General features: G+C 37.8%; 2 protein-coding genes across 2 annotated transcripts; one reads left to right on the top strand and one right to left on the bottom strand.

The window, feature by feature from the left end:
- Positions 1-1,970: 1,970 nt before the first annotated feature.
- On the bottom strand, positions 1,971-6,675 carry LOC117292252 (glucose-induced degradation protein 4 homolog). Its single transcript, XM_033774240.1, has 5 exons — positions 6,479-6,675; positions 5,247-5,414; positions 4,761-4,862; positions 4,105-4,235; positions 1,971-2,468 (listed from the first exon to the last, which is right to left on the bottom strand). Exons 1-5 carry the CDS (start codon positions 6,620-6,622, stop codon positions 2,405-2,407), a joined length of 609 nt encoding a protein of 202 aa, XP_033630131.1. The 5' UTR covers positions 6,623-6,675; the 3' UTR covers positions 1,971-2,404.
- A 181-nt stretch (positions 6,676-6,856) lies between these two features.
- On the top strand, positions 6,857-12,212 carry LOC117292251 (ATP synthase mitochondrial F1 complex assembly factor 2-like). The gene is made up of 6 exons (XM_033774238.1): positions 6,857-7,103; positions 8,385-8,575; positions 9,272-9,369; positions 9,921-10,114; positions 10,599-10,714; positions 11,237-12,212. Exons 1-6 carry the CDS (start codon positions 6,986-6,988, stop codon positions 11,372-11,374), a joined length of 855 nt encoding a protein of 284 aa, XP_033630129.1. The 5' UTR covers positions 6,857-6,985; the 3' UTR covers positions 11,375-12,212.
- The last annotated feature ends 4,356 nt before the right edge of the window (positions 12,213-16,568 follow it).

The following is a 16,568-nucleotide window of genomic DNA, read 5'->3' as shown; positions in this document are numbered from 1 at the left end:
TCTATTGAGTAATGAAGTATGTCTATCCATAAAGACAAATGAGATAACTTTTTCTTATACCGTATGTCATAGTGTTTGTTTAATTAAAAACAGTATGCATCTTCAACTGTTCTGGTCTTGTTAGAGCAATTCTAGGACATTAAACCTTTTGAACAAGCTATTCGGTTTTGTAGATTTCTTCCCAAACTCAAGCCCTGCAGAATGCGTATCCGTTGTTTTGTAAAAGACATCCCAGCCTACAAGCTTTGCTTTAATGGGCCATGCCTCCATACAGTTTGCGGTCTTGTAAAATCCTTTTGTTTGTATTTGTATATTGTGTTTGTATGTAAATAAATGTTGATTGATTTGATTTGATTTGATTTGATGTATCCCCTTTGAAACTACATGTGTTATTTCCGGATCTTTTAACAAAATTCCTGACAACTTGAGCCTTGTGTTGCCTTATTAATCAAAACCACCGGATACCGACAGATTTATCGGCAAGGAAAACAAGAAATCACAATCTTTCATGCAATTTAAGTGTTCAAACTTGAATAATTCATTAATGGAACAAAATCAATTTTAGTAAAACTCAATTCAATATGGAAAAAAGTGTAGGCTACAACATCACTAACAACAGGGTCTAATTTCATAGAGATTTTTAAGCAGAACAAATTGCTTAACAACTTTCTACTTAGCAGAAATGAGCAGGGTACCAGTCCCAAATTGTCCATTTGGTCATTTGTTTAGCTGGTAACCTTATTCTGTTAAACATATTTTGTTGTGCTTAAGCAGCTCTGTAAAATTGGGCCCTGGTATAAGGGAGCTTCCAAAGTTGCATAAATATTGCTATATAAACCACACACTGAATGGCCAGTGTTTGAGTCTCAGGTTTGGACAATTTTATGCTACTAACCTAAAAGTTTTTAGAATTCATCAGGTCATGGTTTTATTGTTTACCTAAAACTTAATATATGTTAGCTGATTAATTTGCACTTCATACATGTACTTATGGATCAACCAAAATTATCAAATTATTTTGTTGAGTTAATTAGACACTGTCAAAATGCTTTAACATAACCTAGAATGTTCTACACTTCTTCATGATATTTGCACGTGAACCTTGCACAAATACTTGTATTAGTTGGGGAAATTTGAATGGAAAACTTACTTTGGGAAAATTGGAAGAAAAACTAATAATTGATTCATTTACTCAGAAAGATTCCAAATGGTTTGGGAAAATTACAGAATTGGGTTTTGCCAACAAACAAAACGGTTTTTGGCAGAGTAAAACACTCATAAACTGACAAACTTGTGAAAGTTTTGAAATCAATCAGCCACCTGGGTCACAAGAAAATCGTGACAAACCGATTACATATTTTTTATGACATCCATAAAAAAAAATGAATGAAACACTCATTGAGCGATAAACTCCAAACGGGAAATTGGTTTTATTTTCAGACAAAAATATTTCAAGAGTGGCTTGTCATCATCATTGGACCGTATAAGTTTTATGTAAATCTGTGATCTTAGAAAAAAAATTTCTTACCAAGTCTGTAATGTTCCTTTAAACATTGAATGCTTGTTATCACTTTATGTGTTAAAGGGAAGGTGTACCTTTTGAGAATTATTCTTCCTGGTACAAAGCACTGCAGCTGCTCAATTTATAACATGTTGAGAAAAGATTCCCTTCTTTCATAAAGGCATGAGGTTTCAGAGAAAGGGATTTAAAAAAATGGATGTTCAATCTGAGAAATGTTTCATGCAGAAGCAAAGGGTAGGCCCTATCATGGTCAAAGAGGGTGTACATTGTGGCACAGAGACAATGTTCACAAGATGACAAGTGGGGGTGTCATGGCTAAACCCCCTTCTCTAAAAGATAATTGCACTTGGTTCTTTCACATGGGATCAACAGCTTTATGTCCCATCCGAAGGAAGAAGCAACAATGGTTAAGTGTCTTGCTTATTGACTCAAGTGTCAAGACCAAGACCTGAACCCACACTCTGACGATCAGAAACACCAGAGTTTTGGTCTGGTGCGATTGACCGCTCGGCCACGAAACGCCACAGTCTGCCTCACTTGAATAAATGAACACCCAATACAAACATTTCATAAAAATCATAACAAATTTTGGGCAAGTACCAATGGAGTATACTACCTAAACTCTTTATAAAAATTAAACAAAACCAAAACAAAATTTTTGGTTTCAATTTCTGGCGAGCAACATTTAAACAATATTGCATTTATTTTTTAAAAGAATGAAACAGGGCAGCTTCTATCATACCAATGCCCTCAAAACATGATAAATAACCAAATTTGTTATTTACAACTGCAGATCAAAAAGGTACAGTTGGTGTGGTAATTGTACCAAAATATATGAACTATTTACAAATATACAAACTGGCGGTACTGTACACGGGGGGTTCACCTGAACACGTAGATCGGGACGCTATGTTCTTCGACGTGAGTAAGGTTGAGCGACTGGTACCTGTGAGGAATCAAGAGCGAGAAACAGTTACCGTTTGTCACCCACAGCAAACTACCTAGTACCTCTTAACCATACAAAGCTTAAAATCTTAATTGGAAAAAATGAAGTACTACAAGTAAAGCTTAAAATGTTTCTTAAAACAAATGAAGTACACAAAGTTTGGAGTTGATTATGCCAAGTCAATTGTCAAGGTATCAATGAGCCATTCGCGCGTTAGATTTTAATATTGTCTAGTACAATGGCGTGCTTGATCATAAGTTACCGCTTAAATTTAAATTCCTCAGACCATCGAGACAGTTGCTATATCACATGATTAGGGGGCAAGCTTTTGCGCAGAGAGACGGTAAATGGATGTGTGGCACCATCGCACAATGGTACCAGGACTTGCTCATCTTAAGGTTGCTACGCAAAGGTTTGCCCCGAACCATTTGACATAGCAACTACCTCTATAGTCTGAGGAATTCAATTGTAAGATGAACATTGTGACTAACCAAGTCATTGTACCAGACATTATTCAAAGCCAACTCGCAAATGGCCTATTGGAAAACATTCTTTTGTGCAATAGCAATAATGAACTTGACATACATTGTATGACCCAGGAGGTCCAAATACAACAGGCTTCTGACTGAGAGAACAAAAGACCAACCCACAGACTAAATTAAAGCTAATACCTTGAGTCATATCTCAAGGTATCGATAGAAAAACATTCTTTTTGTTTTTAGTCAGAATTACCTAAGACCTAGGAAGTCCAAATACAACAGAATTCTAAAAGATCCCAAGACCGATCTGCACACCAAGTTTGGAGTTGATAGGCCAGTTTCTTGTAAAGCTAATGCTCTGATGAGAATGATCCGCCCACGAATGGAGCATAACAGCGACAGGACTTCAAACCCCAACTTCGAGTTTCAACGGAGGTAACTTCTCCCCTATTTCACGAGTTCCGTTACCACACCCCCTATTTTCACTGTATTTAAATTCCCTTTATTGTATTCAATTATTTTTAGTGTATTAAATTTCTCTTTGTATTTAAGTAATTCTACATTCCCTTATGCTCATATATTTTTGAAGCGCTGAGTATTTATTACATTAAATTAAATGTCTTATATTTTTAAGTTCTAAACCTTGAATCCCATTCACATATAATCAAGTGCGGTATTTCCCTTTAATTTCTGTTAAGTTATTCCTTTGGATTTGAGATTGTAACAATGATACAGTTGCCTACATCCTTACAGACTGTGAAGGGTAACCCTGATTCAGCCCAAAGAGTAGCTGACAATGTTCCCCTGGTGGTAGTTGATTTGCAAGCCTGTCTGCTTCAATTTTAAAAGGGCAAGGGCACCAAGGCATTTTCTCCATCGGCACCCTAAAAGGAAATCGTAATTTTCTACTGGAGTATTTCAAGGGTACCAAATTGATGACCTGGGAGCATGGAGGCAAATGCCTGTGTTGATTCCATGAAGTATCATGCCTGGATCTGGGCTGACAACCCAAATCAGTTAAGTGCAGCCCTTGCCTTGAAGAGGCCATCCTTGGCCTTGTGATGTTAGGCGATCTCTCATACAAAATAAACAAATAAACAAAACATTTCAACCAGAAGAGCAATCTTGGTAACCTTGATCTGGGCATTTTCACTTACCACTCTGAGCTCCTGTGGTAGTAGTAGCCTTCTACGGTAGATGTGGATTTCTGGAAGCAAATATAATAGAAGCCAGCAAACGACGCACCATCGATATCCGTTATTTTGTGATCTGGTACTAGAAAACGCTCCTTAAAGAGAAGACAGTACAGGATGTGAGTGTATGTACAAAGATAAACAACCATGAAGTGGTCTCTTCTTGGTTGAGATGAATAACCGTCTCAAACTTCCAGGGTTTTACATTTGACAGATATCATCACAACAGGAATACTACAGGTATGAACTAGATATATCCAGGTCTTTCGTCTAATGATGGCAAGTTTATGTCTCAGAGAAAGTCTAAAGACCTGAGGACCATTCAAAATTAACCTAAAGGAACATGGTCCTGCTGGCTAAGGTAGTTCAGTGATATAAAGCATGCCATATTTCATTTGAAATATGGACTTGTGTAGCAATGTTGGACAAGATATTACAAGGGACCTTCGACCCTACCAAAATTGTTGTGTTATCACAAGCGGTACATTTTACAAACTTGCTGCATACAATTTAGCAAGGGACCCTTGCTTAATTGCTCGTGTAAAAGGGGCTTTAAGCCTGTAGATCTTCTGCCCTGCATCATTCTCCAAGATATAAATTGTTAAGTAAAACAAACTCACTTTCCACCTCATGAAGATGTAATCTGTACTCCTGAGTGCTTCATAGTCAAATGTGTCTAAATTAAATGTTTTGGCGTACTGATAGAAGGACAAAAACTGACCCTGCAAACAATGGAAGGAAAATACAGTATGTTAAATATTACAAAATAACAAAGAAATTTATTTGTCACTAGACCTGAACAGGTGTATATTCCTGTTCTTCGGGTACATAAGGGCTTGAGTTTGGGGACAAAATCCAAAAGACCACAGGGCCTGATCCCAGAATTGGCAAGACCAGAAGACTGAAGTCAATCGCACAAGAAGCGTATAACATGATAAAATCATTTCTGTCTCACTGGGACTAAAATTATTATAGTGAAATTGCTAACTACTATCATTATCTTCAAACCATGTAAGTTTAATGTAAATCTGTGGATGTTTGTGTTTTGTGTCGTACAAAAAGTACCCAAACCCTTCAATCATCACCATAATGTTTGTGAATCTCACCCAGTGTTTCCTATCCACTTCTTCATCAGCATCCCACTTTCTCGTGAGGAATGGATGTTTGTCGCTAATGATCTCTCCTTCAAAGAATGTGACTAACTCTGGATACTCGCTGGTCAGCCCGCTGATCTTAAGATATCCACATAGATAGCTGTTTTCTTCATCCACATGCTGCAAATACAAGTTATTTTTCTATTATAAGTAAACAGAAGTAGTGCTGTGTAACTGATACTGTTACACATATTGCCCTGGGATAGGCTTATATTAAAAGGAACATAAAGTTACTGCTGCCTCCCGCCTATGGTATGGAATGGTCTGCCTGTCCCCATCAAAAATGCTTTAGACTGTTCTTTCCTTCAAAAAGGTTCTCAATAGTCAAGACAGACTTGTTCTATCCAATCTGTAGCTGGTTGTCACCATCACTTCAGTTTTTCCTTTCATCTATATCTATAAGCGCTTAGCGCCTTGCATCCTTTGGTAATTGGGCGCTAATGATGATAATGTTTTTAACATGTTTATATTGTATCATCATCATGAAGCCACCTCGGCACTTTACAAACTCGGCATCCTCAACTCGACAAAAAACAAACTTGACACCAAGATGAAAATAGTTGATTTACCACCGCATGGTACATTTTAATTGAATTCAATTCACTAACTTATTTAATATTTGTCCATTCAAAAGATAAAAGTGGAAAATTTACATGTCAAAACATTGATAAAAAGCTCGTAGACAGTAAACTAAAACAAAACAGAAAAACTTAATAACTATGATTTACATTACACTGATTCTGAAAAACGATTTAAATAGACAAAAAGGAACCAAACAAAACCCCACATAAAAACTGGCCAAACAAAATGTCTCCGGGGATAACTTTCCAGATGGCACAACCATTTTTTCACTCATTTTTTAATTTTTACAGAAAAAGGATTCATGTTGAGCCTGAGGTGCTGAGGTTTACAACTAGACTAGACTAAACTAGATAATTATTATTTCATAATTAATAATTATTAATATATCGAATAAAACTTCGATTCGAAGAATGAAAAAACCATGGGATGAAAATAATCAGTAAAAACCAACTAATTGACAAAGACACAAAATGTTTGCAAGGTCCCGAGTTTTTGCAAGGTGTCGAAGTGTCCGGTATTCGGCGGAAGGCCTATCCGTAGCACGCCATGATGATGATAATGATGTTCAAAGTAACGCAAAAAATGGAGATTCGACGACTCACCTGAAGTTCAACTTCGACTACGTAAGAATTTCCCTTGCTCTTCTGGAAGCCTTGAAATTTGGAACCACTATAGAGTAATGACCGTGCAACACCCTGCTGTTTGCTGCTCTTAGGGGGCGGTGGATACATCGTTATTCCAGGCATTTTAGTTGAGAAATGTTCTCCCAGATTGTGCCCCTACGCAACCGACAGCCACCCTAAATTCAATATGGCAGCCCCCATGGATGACAGATAGATTTCTGCAAACCTTTATCTGATTGGTTGACGTAGCACTTGTGCGAACATATTTGCCAATCAGATTGTAGCTTGTACAGATACTTAGGAATTTCAGGAAGGTCTTCGAGAAAGCGCCCTCACATGACTGACCACAGTGATCACCACAATATACACACGTGGGTGTGTTTCCTGTGTTTTGATTTTCCGCACTTTCCAAAAACACAACAAACCGTCAGCTGATTAGGAAGTTTGTTTACACAAGTTGTTTACTCTATAGTCTTTGGCTGAATCATGTCGAGTTTCTTATTAAGATGGCAAAAACTGGGAAGAGTTTTTCAGTTTACCCAGCTGCAAAACGTTGTGATGAACTCAAAATCAACAAGGTTTTACGCGACCGCCAGTTTCAGAGGTAAGATTAGAAAACCATCAGAAGAAAAAACTAGATCACAAGATTTGTATATTATTTTGTTTACATTGTTTACATAATCATAATCATATTCATAACCTGATTGAAATTTGACTAACTTTGCTTTGTAATAATATTTTAAAAACATTTTTAATTTTACTAAAATTTTTAGTACATCTTCAAGTCAAAAAATATCAAAATCATCTTGTTTTTGTTTTCATCTGGTCATAATTTAAGATATTCTTTTCATGTTATGATAATGAAAATATTTGTATATCTTTTCATAAATGTTTTGCTTTAACTGAAAGCCCAGGTTGGACCCCTCCATTGTTTGTACACAACGCTGTGCAACAAAGACTGGCGCCCTGCCACGCGGCACAAGGGCTACCCGTCATTTTGGGCAATTAAATTAGTCGTAGCACTGCATCAAATAATAACAAAATATGGCATATGGATATGTAGATCGATTGTACTTTTGTACTTGAAGGGACGAAGTGATTGGTTTGCTTGACAGTGCCTGCAGTAATCCGTTTAAATGCCCTACCTACAGCTACGCGATTCAAAACCTAAACCCAATGATTGCTCACTGCACTGAAGTAAAGGTCCAATAACCCATGACTGATTAGATGGTGGCCGTGTAGCCCAATCCCTAAACCCCTCGCTATAGACCTTTCTTTTGTTGATAAACAAACCGCCTTGGTTGGCATGGTCGGCCGAATGTTAGTAAATCATTCAATCGTATTAACAGATGTTTTAACAAAATTCACCACTTTCTGCAAACTTTCAATTAAACAAAATACGTCTTATAATTAGTTGTTTTATTTTAAACAAAATCAACAAATTTGGTTACATTGGTACCAAAAACAGCGATCTTTTCTTGATTTGCACTTACGGCTTTCCATAGTTTTCCAATCTGCGTTGGCAAAAACTTGGGCTGTGACGTTGCAAAAGAAAGGTCTATTAGGCAGCGCAGTACAACCCCAGGTACCACCACAGTGACTGCTGCCACCAAGAGTTCAAGATCGGGGAAGGATTTCTGTAAAGAAAGGCCAGTTATAATAGCATATTAACTGCAGGTTGCTAGAAGAGAGTCCAATATTTACTTTAAGAGAAGCAAATCACGTTAGTGACCTTTGTAAGAGCAGTCACTACTACTCCTAGAACTACATTATGTATGAGGCTTATTCTGCTATCGTCCCCACAGCGGAACAATCCTCATATAGTTCTAGACTAGAGTAAGTCACTGCAGTCTGTCCCTTCACCTTCTCAATTTATTTTCAACAGAAAAGAAACGATTTTACAAGAATGTCAGCATCACCCAATCAGGGAAGACCTTTGAAATTAACTTGGACCGGAGGAAACTCAAGACGCCTAATGGTCAGCTATTTACAGTACCCAGCGAGCCAATGGCTATTGCCGTAGCAACGGAATGGGATAACCAAACAGACATCATAAGGCAACACACAATGCATCTGGTAAATAAAAACTATTTGCAATTTCCATTACATTACTTACTTGTAAAGCAATACATGTATAGCATAGAGCAAAGGAAGGTATACATTTGGGAATCAGTCTTAAAGACACTGGACACTATTGGTAGTTGCCAACAGTGTCCACTGCCTTTAAACTTAATGGAAATCAAATAATTACTTGGTGCGAAGTACAGCAGCTTTTGATAGTAAAGCATTTTGAGTGTCATTTCACTTTGAAGTTATGTGATTGTGGTCAAATGTAATTTTTTATTCCCCAAAATAGAAATCTGAGAAACTTTACTGTCAGATACATTATTCATTCAGCTTTTATTTAAAACATAAAATACACTAACAACTGATACAGAAGAAGAAAAAGTAACCAGCTGACCGAAACCATCAATTTCATTTCTGATTATACTACAAAGGAAAAGCCATTGACACAAATGTTGGAGACCTTTGATCTAAAATATCCTGTTAATTCGAGGCATTCAATATTCTTTAGTGTATGAATTATATTATGAAGCCATTCAGTATTTAAAAATAAAAAATTTGTAGTGGGGGTGGGTCAAACCAATGATGTAAAAGAATGTAAAAGATTTGTTAACATAGTGTATACCAAATGTCCCCTAAGTAACATTGCAAAGTCTCACATTGCAACTGCACATTCTTTGTTTGATTTTGTCATTTGATTTTTTACAGACTTCACTATGCAACACAGCATTAGACAACCCATCCCTCAGAAATAAACAACAGGTCATAAGAGGTATTCTACACTTTATAGACACGGATACAATATGGTAAGGCTTTAAGCCATAACTTCTTTGTCCTTAGGATCGGACGGACACATTAGGTTTTGCGCACATAAAAGACCCCAGTACACACTTCGCTGAGAGAAGGGGTTCACCCCTGTGTGTCTGGTAGTGCGTAAATTTCCAATCATTTTAAGGCAGTGGACACTTGGTAATTACTCAAAGTAATTTTTAGCATAAAAACTTACTTTTTGAGTATAAAAATTACTTGGTAACGAGTAATGGAGAGCTGCTAATAGTACAAAACATTGTGAGAAACAGCTCCCTCTGAAGTAAAGCAGTTTTTGAGGAAGAAGTAATTTCCAGACCATATGTTTTTCCTTCCTCAGGAAAAATCAAACACTTTCGATCTTGGCTGTGCTCTATGGTCATAATGGGTTGATGTGGCTGGCAGCCAAAGGCTCTTGCATGGCTGCCTTGAACGCATTGTAGCCGCGTCCTTCGCAATTGAGCTCTTAGCTGCGAGTAAGGATGATTAGCCCTCAGATTAATTATTAATGAATTATTATTATGAGAACAGTATTATCTGTCTCGCACAGTTACAGACTAGAAGATCCGCCAGAACTGGTTTCCCTTCAACAAAATGAGTGGGATCCCCAATTGGACTGGATCAACGAGAGGTACAAGGTTGATGTCGGGTCGTCAACCTCTATCACAGGGCCTGTAATACCTGAAGAAACAAAAGAAATCCTTGGACATCATCTGGAGACTCACTCAGACTGGGCACTTGTAGGTGGGTGTAGATCTTTAACTTGTTTTCTCATTTGTTTCTCTCTTAATAGCAAGACAATTTTCCAATAAATAGTGCGGTTCAAACTCTACATACAAATAATGTTTCAGACAAATGGTGGGTGCCCTTATAGAATTGTTTTTAATGGAAACATCTGGACTATTCCATTTTGGGATATGGAGCCTATTGAACAGTTCAAGTTATTCTGATTTATATGCAGTTATTCTGTGGTGGATTACCTATGTGTAGTATACACATTTTATTAGAGTAGCGCCCTCTGCAGTTGACTTTTGTTGCAAAAACCTTAGACTGCTTCCAGATCCTTATCCGCAAGTATAAGGACATACTTGTGAATCTTCAGAACCATGATGCAAGGTCAATGGTGATTATGGACGTGGGCTCACTGGTAGATATTTGCTTAATTGTAAACAGAATTCAGCAGAGGCTGGTTTTAATGACTTGCTCTCTCATATTGCTTTATTTATAGGTTATGAGAATGCAATTGGTTGCCTGAAATCCCTGGTGTTGACCTTTGCCCTTATGGATAGGAGACTCACTGTTGAGGAGGCTGTTCACCTCTCATTGTTAGAGACCGAGTTTCAGGTAAAATAATTACAATTTAAAACCTCCACCAACTCCCAGGTCCTCTTTCTCGCTAACCCAGTACCCCCTCTCGCTCTCCTGCCTCCCTACCCGCCCCAAAGGAGGGCCCAATTTCACGGCTCTGCTTTCCACCGCATTCTGTGCTTACGATCACCATTCTCTGTTCACTGTCGAGCGCCGAATTTCTGCGCTAGCTGTGTAAGCGAGGAATGCCTAGAAATGTGGAGTATGCACGTACATGTACATGTACACAAGCAAAAATTCCCTGCTAATCTGTGAAATAAGCTAGAGATAAGGGTGGAATTCCCTGCTTCAGTAAGCGCTGATTTCTTTGCTTACGGGAAGCAGAGCCATGAAAATGAGCCAAGGTATGTTGCCGAGGCATTATTATTAATGACAAGGGGGCATAGGCAATTATTTTTCTTTGTTGCCCCCAAGAAGTGTCAGGTCTGGATAAGTAATTCTTATCTTATTTTCCACACCATGCAAAGCTTCAAATACCACTTTCTTTGTTCTCATCAGATTGCAAGGTGGGGCAGTGTTGAATGGGCTCACGATACTGAGATGGCAGACACCAAGGCCAGGGTCGCTGCAGCAGCTCTCTTCACACATCTAGTCACACAGTCTTGTGTCATAAAACAGAAACAACCAATTCAATAACATTGGACATTGTAATGACATGGATGTGACTTTGGACAGTAAGGGGGTGTCATGGCTGTGTGTTTTAGAGCATTGAATTCAAGTTCTGGTGGTTTAGTCATCGAAGTGTGGGTTCGAATCCTGATCATGACACCTGGTTCTTGAGCAAGATGCTTTACTGTACATCATCTCTTCACCCACCCAGGGGTATAAATGGGTACGCGGGAGGGTAGAGGGTTGATACTGTGTTTGAAAAGCCACTGGAGCACCACAGGCTGTATTCTCTCCAAGGAGCTGAGAACGATTCAAAAGGAATATTAATTAGCCCAATGACCAGGGCACTCAAGTAAAGCTCATTGATACTTTATTGTAAGAACTAGCTATTACTGTTAATGTTAAGACAGACTGCTGATTTGGTTTGATTTATTTGTTTTACTTTAATTTCTTTAAAGTTAAATATCTGCATCAGGATTAGGGATTAGTATTCCAGCGCATGCACATTGACTGTTCCGTTGGACCAATACTAATGCGCGTATTCACTTGTATAGGATTATTCTCGAGTACTTCAGCACAACGATTCTATCGGAATGTACTGAAAGTCCAATGGATTGCAGCAGGCCTGTGTCCCCAGCAACAGTCTGAACAGAGATTACCTGTTGTTATTTGTAGAAAGTTCTTACTCATTTGTATTCTGGTCTTGTCAAATCAATTCTGGTCCAGTTAAAATGTTTATCTCCAAGCCTAGCGGTCTTGTGGAATTTTACCCCAAAATCGAGTCCTGGTACTGCTAACAATTTATATTGATGTAATATTTGCATCTAAAGATGAATATTATTGAGTAAACCATTTCTTGAAAGGATTTCTTGTGTAAAGTGTGCATGGAATGATTGGATTTTTTTTCTAAAAAATGAAAAACTTCTACAGGAAGTTGACTGCTCAGTAGAACCATTATAAAGGTGCTAACTAATTGGTCTCAAAATTGGTCTCAAAATTCATCGCTGCAATAACCTATCTTTCTGAAAGTTTGTATTTACTCAGCGCCTTGAGTACCTTGTTTGGTAGATACGTGCGCTTTATAAAACTTCGATATTATTATTATTAGAAAGTGATGACATATTGTGGTTTTGTGGAATGTGGTTTCCATGCTAATCAAAACCATTGCTGAATGATGTCATAGATATGTTGCATATTCAAAGGGTGGATTCACTTTTCCTATGTAGACATCCCCTCCCAAAATAGAAATTCAATGAACATAACTTTTGTCAACAAGTAAATAAAGAATACATTGTATAATTTTAAAAAGTTAAGCAAAGCAAAAAGCTGAAAGAGTGACACTTAACATAAGGGTGTATACCAACAAGTAGAACTTGATAAAAGTACATTTTTCTTGGGAAGAGTGAACCCCCCCCCCCCCCCCCCCAAACCACTGCCACAGTTGAAGGATGATTAACCACTGCCACAGTTGATGATGATAATAAGTCATCCCCTCAAGCTAGTGTGCAGACTATAGTAATTGACTGCTGAGACAGGGATTGTAACAAGTGGCTGCCCCACTTTTGATCACCTTACTACATGCCTGATTAAAGCACACTCTCCATGATCCAATTGTGGTCACAAGTCAACAAACATATTTTAGGTGATAACCTAATAATAACCCTCCAACAAAATTCCTTAAGGTGACTCATTGTTAGGGTCATGATCCTTGGGGAGATTCCCTCTATAGTAGTGTTAGAACACAGGGTACAGTGCTCTAACCCCACAAGCACACTGAAAGCTCTCCTGCTGCCAAATAAACAAACATGACTAATAATAAAGCCCTTTTCACATGACAGTAACTTTACTAAGCAAGTGTCCCCTTGCTTAATTTTAGCATGGTTGCAAAATGCACCCCGTGTGAAAGGATAGCAACGTTTACATACTGTTCATAAAAGATTTGAATTGATTTCACTGGAAACCTTGGACAGTCTATGCTCAATTAAAGCAAGGGACCGCTACTAATAAATAAACAAAAGTGGCTTAACACGACTACTGGGTCCTATAGCTCTATGCTAATACATAGCTGTAAGAATACAATGCTACACCATGCAGTGCACACCTATACATATGTCAATGAAGGGTGGGGTGGATCAAAATGTGCAACTCATTCATCAGATGGCTGAGGTTGCCATGGAAACCTGTGAGATCGATGTTCCCAAAATGGCAGTTGAAGTGTTTTCTTTGGTCAAAGGAGGGTCACATTGTCTGTCAAGACTATGTGCACACCCCATTATGTTCCTGATTCCTGCTGTTTTTCATATGATCATTGGTTTCTCGGTACATATTAAGAAACATAAATGAGTTCTTTTCGAATGGAGAACTCTAGCTTTTTTAGTACAATCGGTCATATTACCATAGCTATTTTCCAAATGGGCTTACAAATTCACATGTCTGAACATAGCATGAGTATTTTCAGCAAAAGTGTTGTCATCAGTAGGCTATTTCACAATCCTGGAACACACTTTTTTTTTAAGGTGTCAAAGAATTGTGAGTCCATTAAAGGCAACAAGAAATTCCCCTTTCATTTGCTTTCATGTGAATTATATGAAATGAGGTAAAAAGGCTCATCAGGTGTGTCCACATAATATCATGGTAGTTAGGGAGAAAGCACAACAGACCCCTGGTTAAAGGCAGCGGACACTATTGGTAATTGGCAAAGACTAGCCTTCACAGTTGGTGTATCTTAACATATGCATAAAATAACAAACCTGTGAAAATTTGAGCTCAATCGGTCATCGAACTTGCGAGATAATAATGAAAGAAAAAACACCCTTGTGACACGAAGTTGTGTACGTTTATAGATGGTTGATTTCGAGACCTCAAGTTCTAAATCTGAGGTCTCGAAATCAAATTCGTGGAAAATTCCTTCAGAGGGAGCCGTTTCTCACAATGTTTGATACTATCAACCTCTCCCCATTACTTGTTACCAATTAAGGTTTTATTCTCATAATTATTTTGAGTAATTACCAATAGTGTCCACTGCCTTTAACTTCTTTGTATATAAAATGACATCACAAACTGTTCCTTTTAAAAAGTCCTGTACCATTTTATTTTGTTAAACCATTCATTTTGTAAATTGTACATAGAAAAAAAAAATAATACCAGATTTGTATTCTCAACAAAACAATGGAAATGACATATAATGCATTGCATTGTGATACGAGACCTGTGACATGTACATGTATGCAGCTTTAGCTTCTGATTGGTCGTTTCCGAATTGGTTGTGGTGGCTATTAATCAGCATGGCCCAATTTCATAAACTGTTAAGCAGGAAATATTGCTTAACAAATTTCTTTGTAAGCAAAATTTGAGTAGGGCACCAGCCACAATAATGCAAATGCAATTTTGACTGGTTCCCTGTTTCTGCTTAGCGATACTATTCCCTGCTCAGAAAGATTTTTTGTGCTTACAGGCAGAGGCTTTATGATTGGGCCTATCTTAACATGTGTTAAGGGACAGGCAGCCCCGTAGCAACAGCAACAGGCGCATTGCAGCCACACATTAGCGGCTTAGGCTTCACCACGGTTACATGTGTTAGGGTAAGCAACAGCAACAGCAACAGGCCCAAAAGCAGCCACCAATTTGGAGAGCCAACCATATATTCATTGTCAGCTTTTGTGCTGTAAATTTAATGAGTGGTTTCAACCATTTATATACAGTACATATTGAACCCGCGATTTCAAAGGTCCCAAGTGAAATATTTAAGAATTTTTAGTAAATTCATCTGTAGAAACTATAATCAGTGACGGTATGTTTTCCTTGGAATAGACTTTTCATACAATTCTTACATGTAGCACACAGTTGAGATTTAGGTTTGGTTCTCGATCCATGTCTGATGGGGTCAATTTCACAAAGAACTTAGTACTAGTTCTAACTCAGGACTACTTAGTCTTTAAAAACTTGAGATAAGACCAGTCTTAAAGGCAGTGGACACTATTGGTAATTACTCAAAATAATTATTGGCATAAAATTTTTCTTGGTGACGGGTAATGGGGAGAGGTTGATGGTAAGAAAACATTGTGAGAAATGGCTTCCTCTGAAGTGCCATAGTTTTCGAGAAAGAAGTAATTTTCCACGAATTTGATTTCAAGACCTCAGATTTAGAACTTGAGGTCTCGAAATCAACCATCTAAACGCACACAACTTCGTGTGACAAGGGTTATTTTTCTTTCATTATTATCTCACAACTTTGATGACCGATTGAGCTCAAATTTTCACAGGTTTGTTATTTTATGCATATGTTGAGATACACCAACTGTGACGGCTAGTCTTTGATAATTACCAATAGTGTCCACTGCCTTTAAGCTCTATATGAAATCCACCCCTGGTTCCTACTGAACACTGAATCTGTCTGACCTTAACATTAAGGTCCGCCCTTACTAATCCTTACCCCACCATCCCCTTATTTGACCCTTTAGACAGTTGTTAAACATTTTAAGCAACCATACAGTGAGATTTGATTGCCTGTTTAACAGGCAACAGTACAAATGTTTATATGTAAATACATACATCCAGACAACACTAAATATGGCGTATAAATCAACAATAAATACATTTTGAGATACATAGTGCCTTACATAACAATACAAAAAAGGAAAAACAAGAAACTCCAAGTCAATAGGCAATCTTCGCTTTCACGGCTAACAAGGAAATTTGGCGCTTGTACAGTAAACGAAGAATGGTGATCGCAAGTGCACAATTCGGGGGTAAGCAGAGCTACAAGTAAATGTAAATGGGCCCTGCTCTTTACCGAGAAAAGAAATGCCTCGTTTTGACAGAAAATATCAGGCTTTTTATAATAATCCTGAAAACCATTGCAAAATATAACTTTGTTTTCAAAACCAAATACTTGATTTTCGCACTGGCATAATGTATTGTGAATGTCTAATAAACAACACAATAGATATAAAGATTGCTTTATAGTAAAGGGATCAATAAAAGTAATTAAACCTATTGCATTGTTCTGTCTTGCCTGTTACAATTGATGCTGAATTTTGCATTGGATGGTTCTTTGTGTACTGCAGCTCAGTTTTTCTTTCAGACTTTGTGTATTTGGGTAATTATCCAATCACTACACATATAGCAGGAACAAAATGTGGCCATTCACAATAATCTTTCCTTGACGTTTTCTCTACTCTACAATGTCTACACAAGCTGAAGATGGGTAGACAAATCATAC

Source organism: Asterias rubens, chromosome 7, assembly GCF_902459465.1.
Source record: "Asterias rubens chromosome 7, eAstRub1.3, whole genome shotgun sequence".
Taxonomy (NCBI): Eukaryota; Metazoa; Echinodermata; class Asteroidea; order Forcipulatida; family Asteriidae; genus Asterias; species Asterias rubens.
This window is presented reverse-complemented; position numbering and strand designations above follow the sequence as displayed.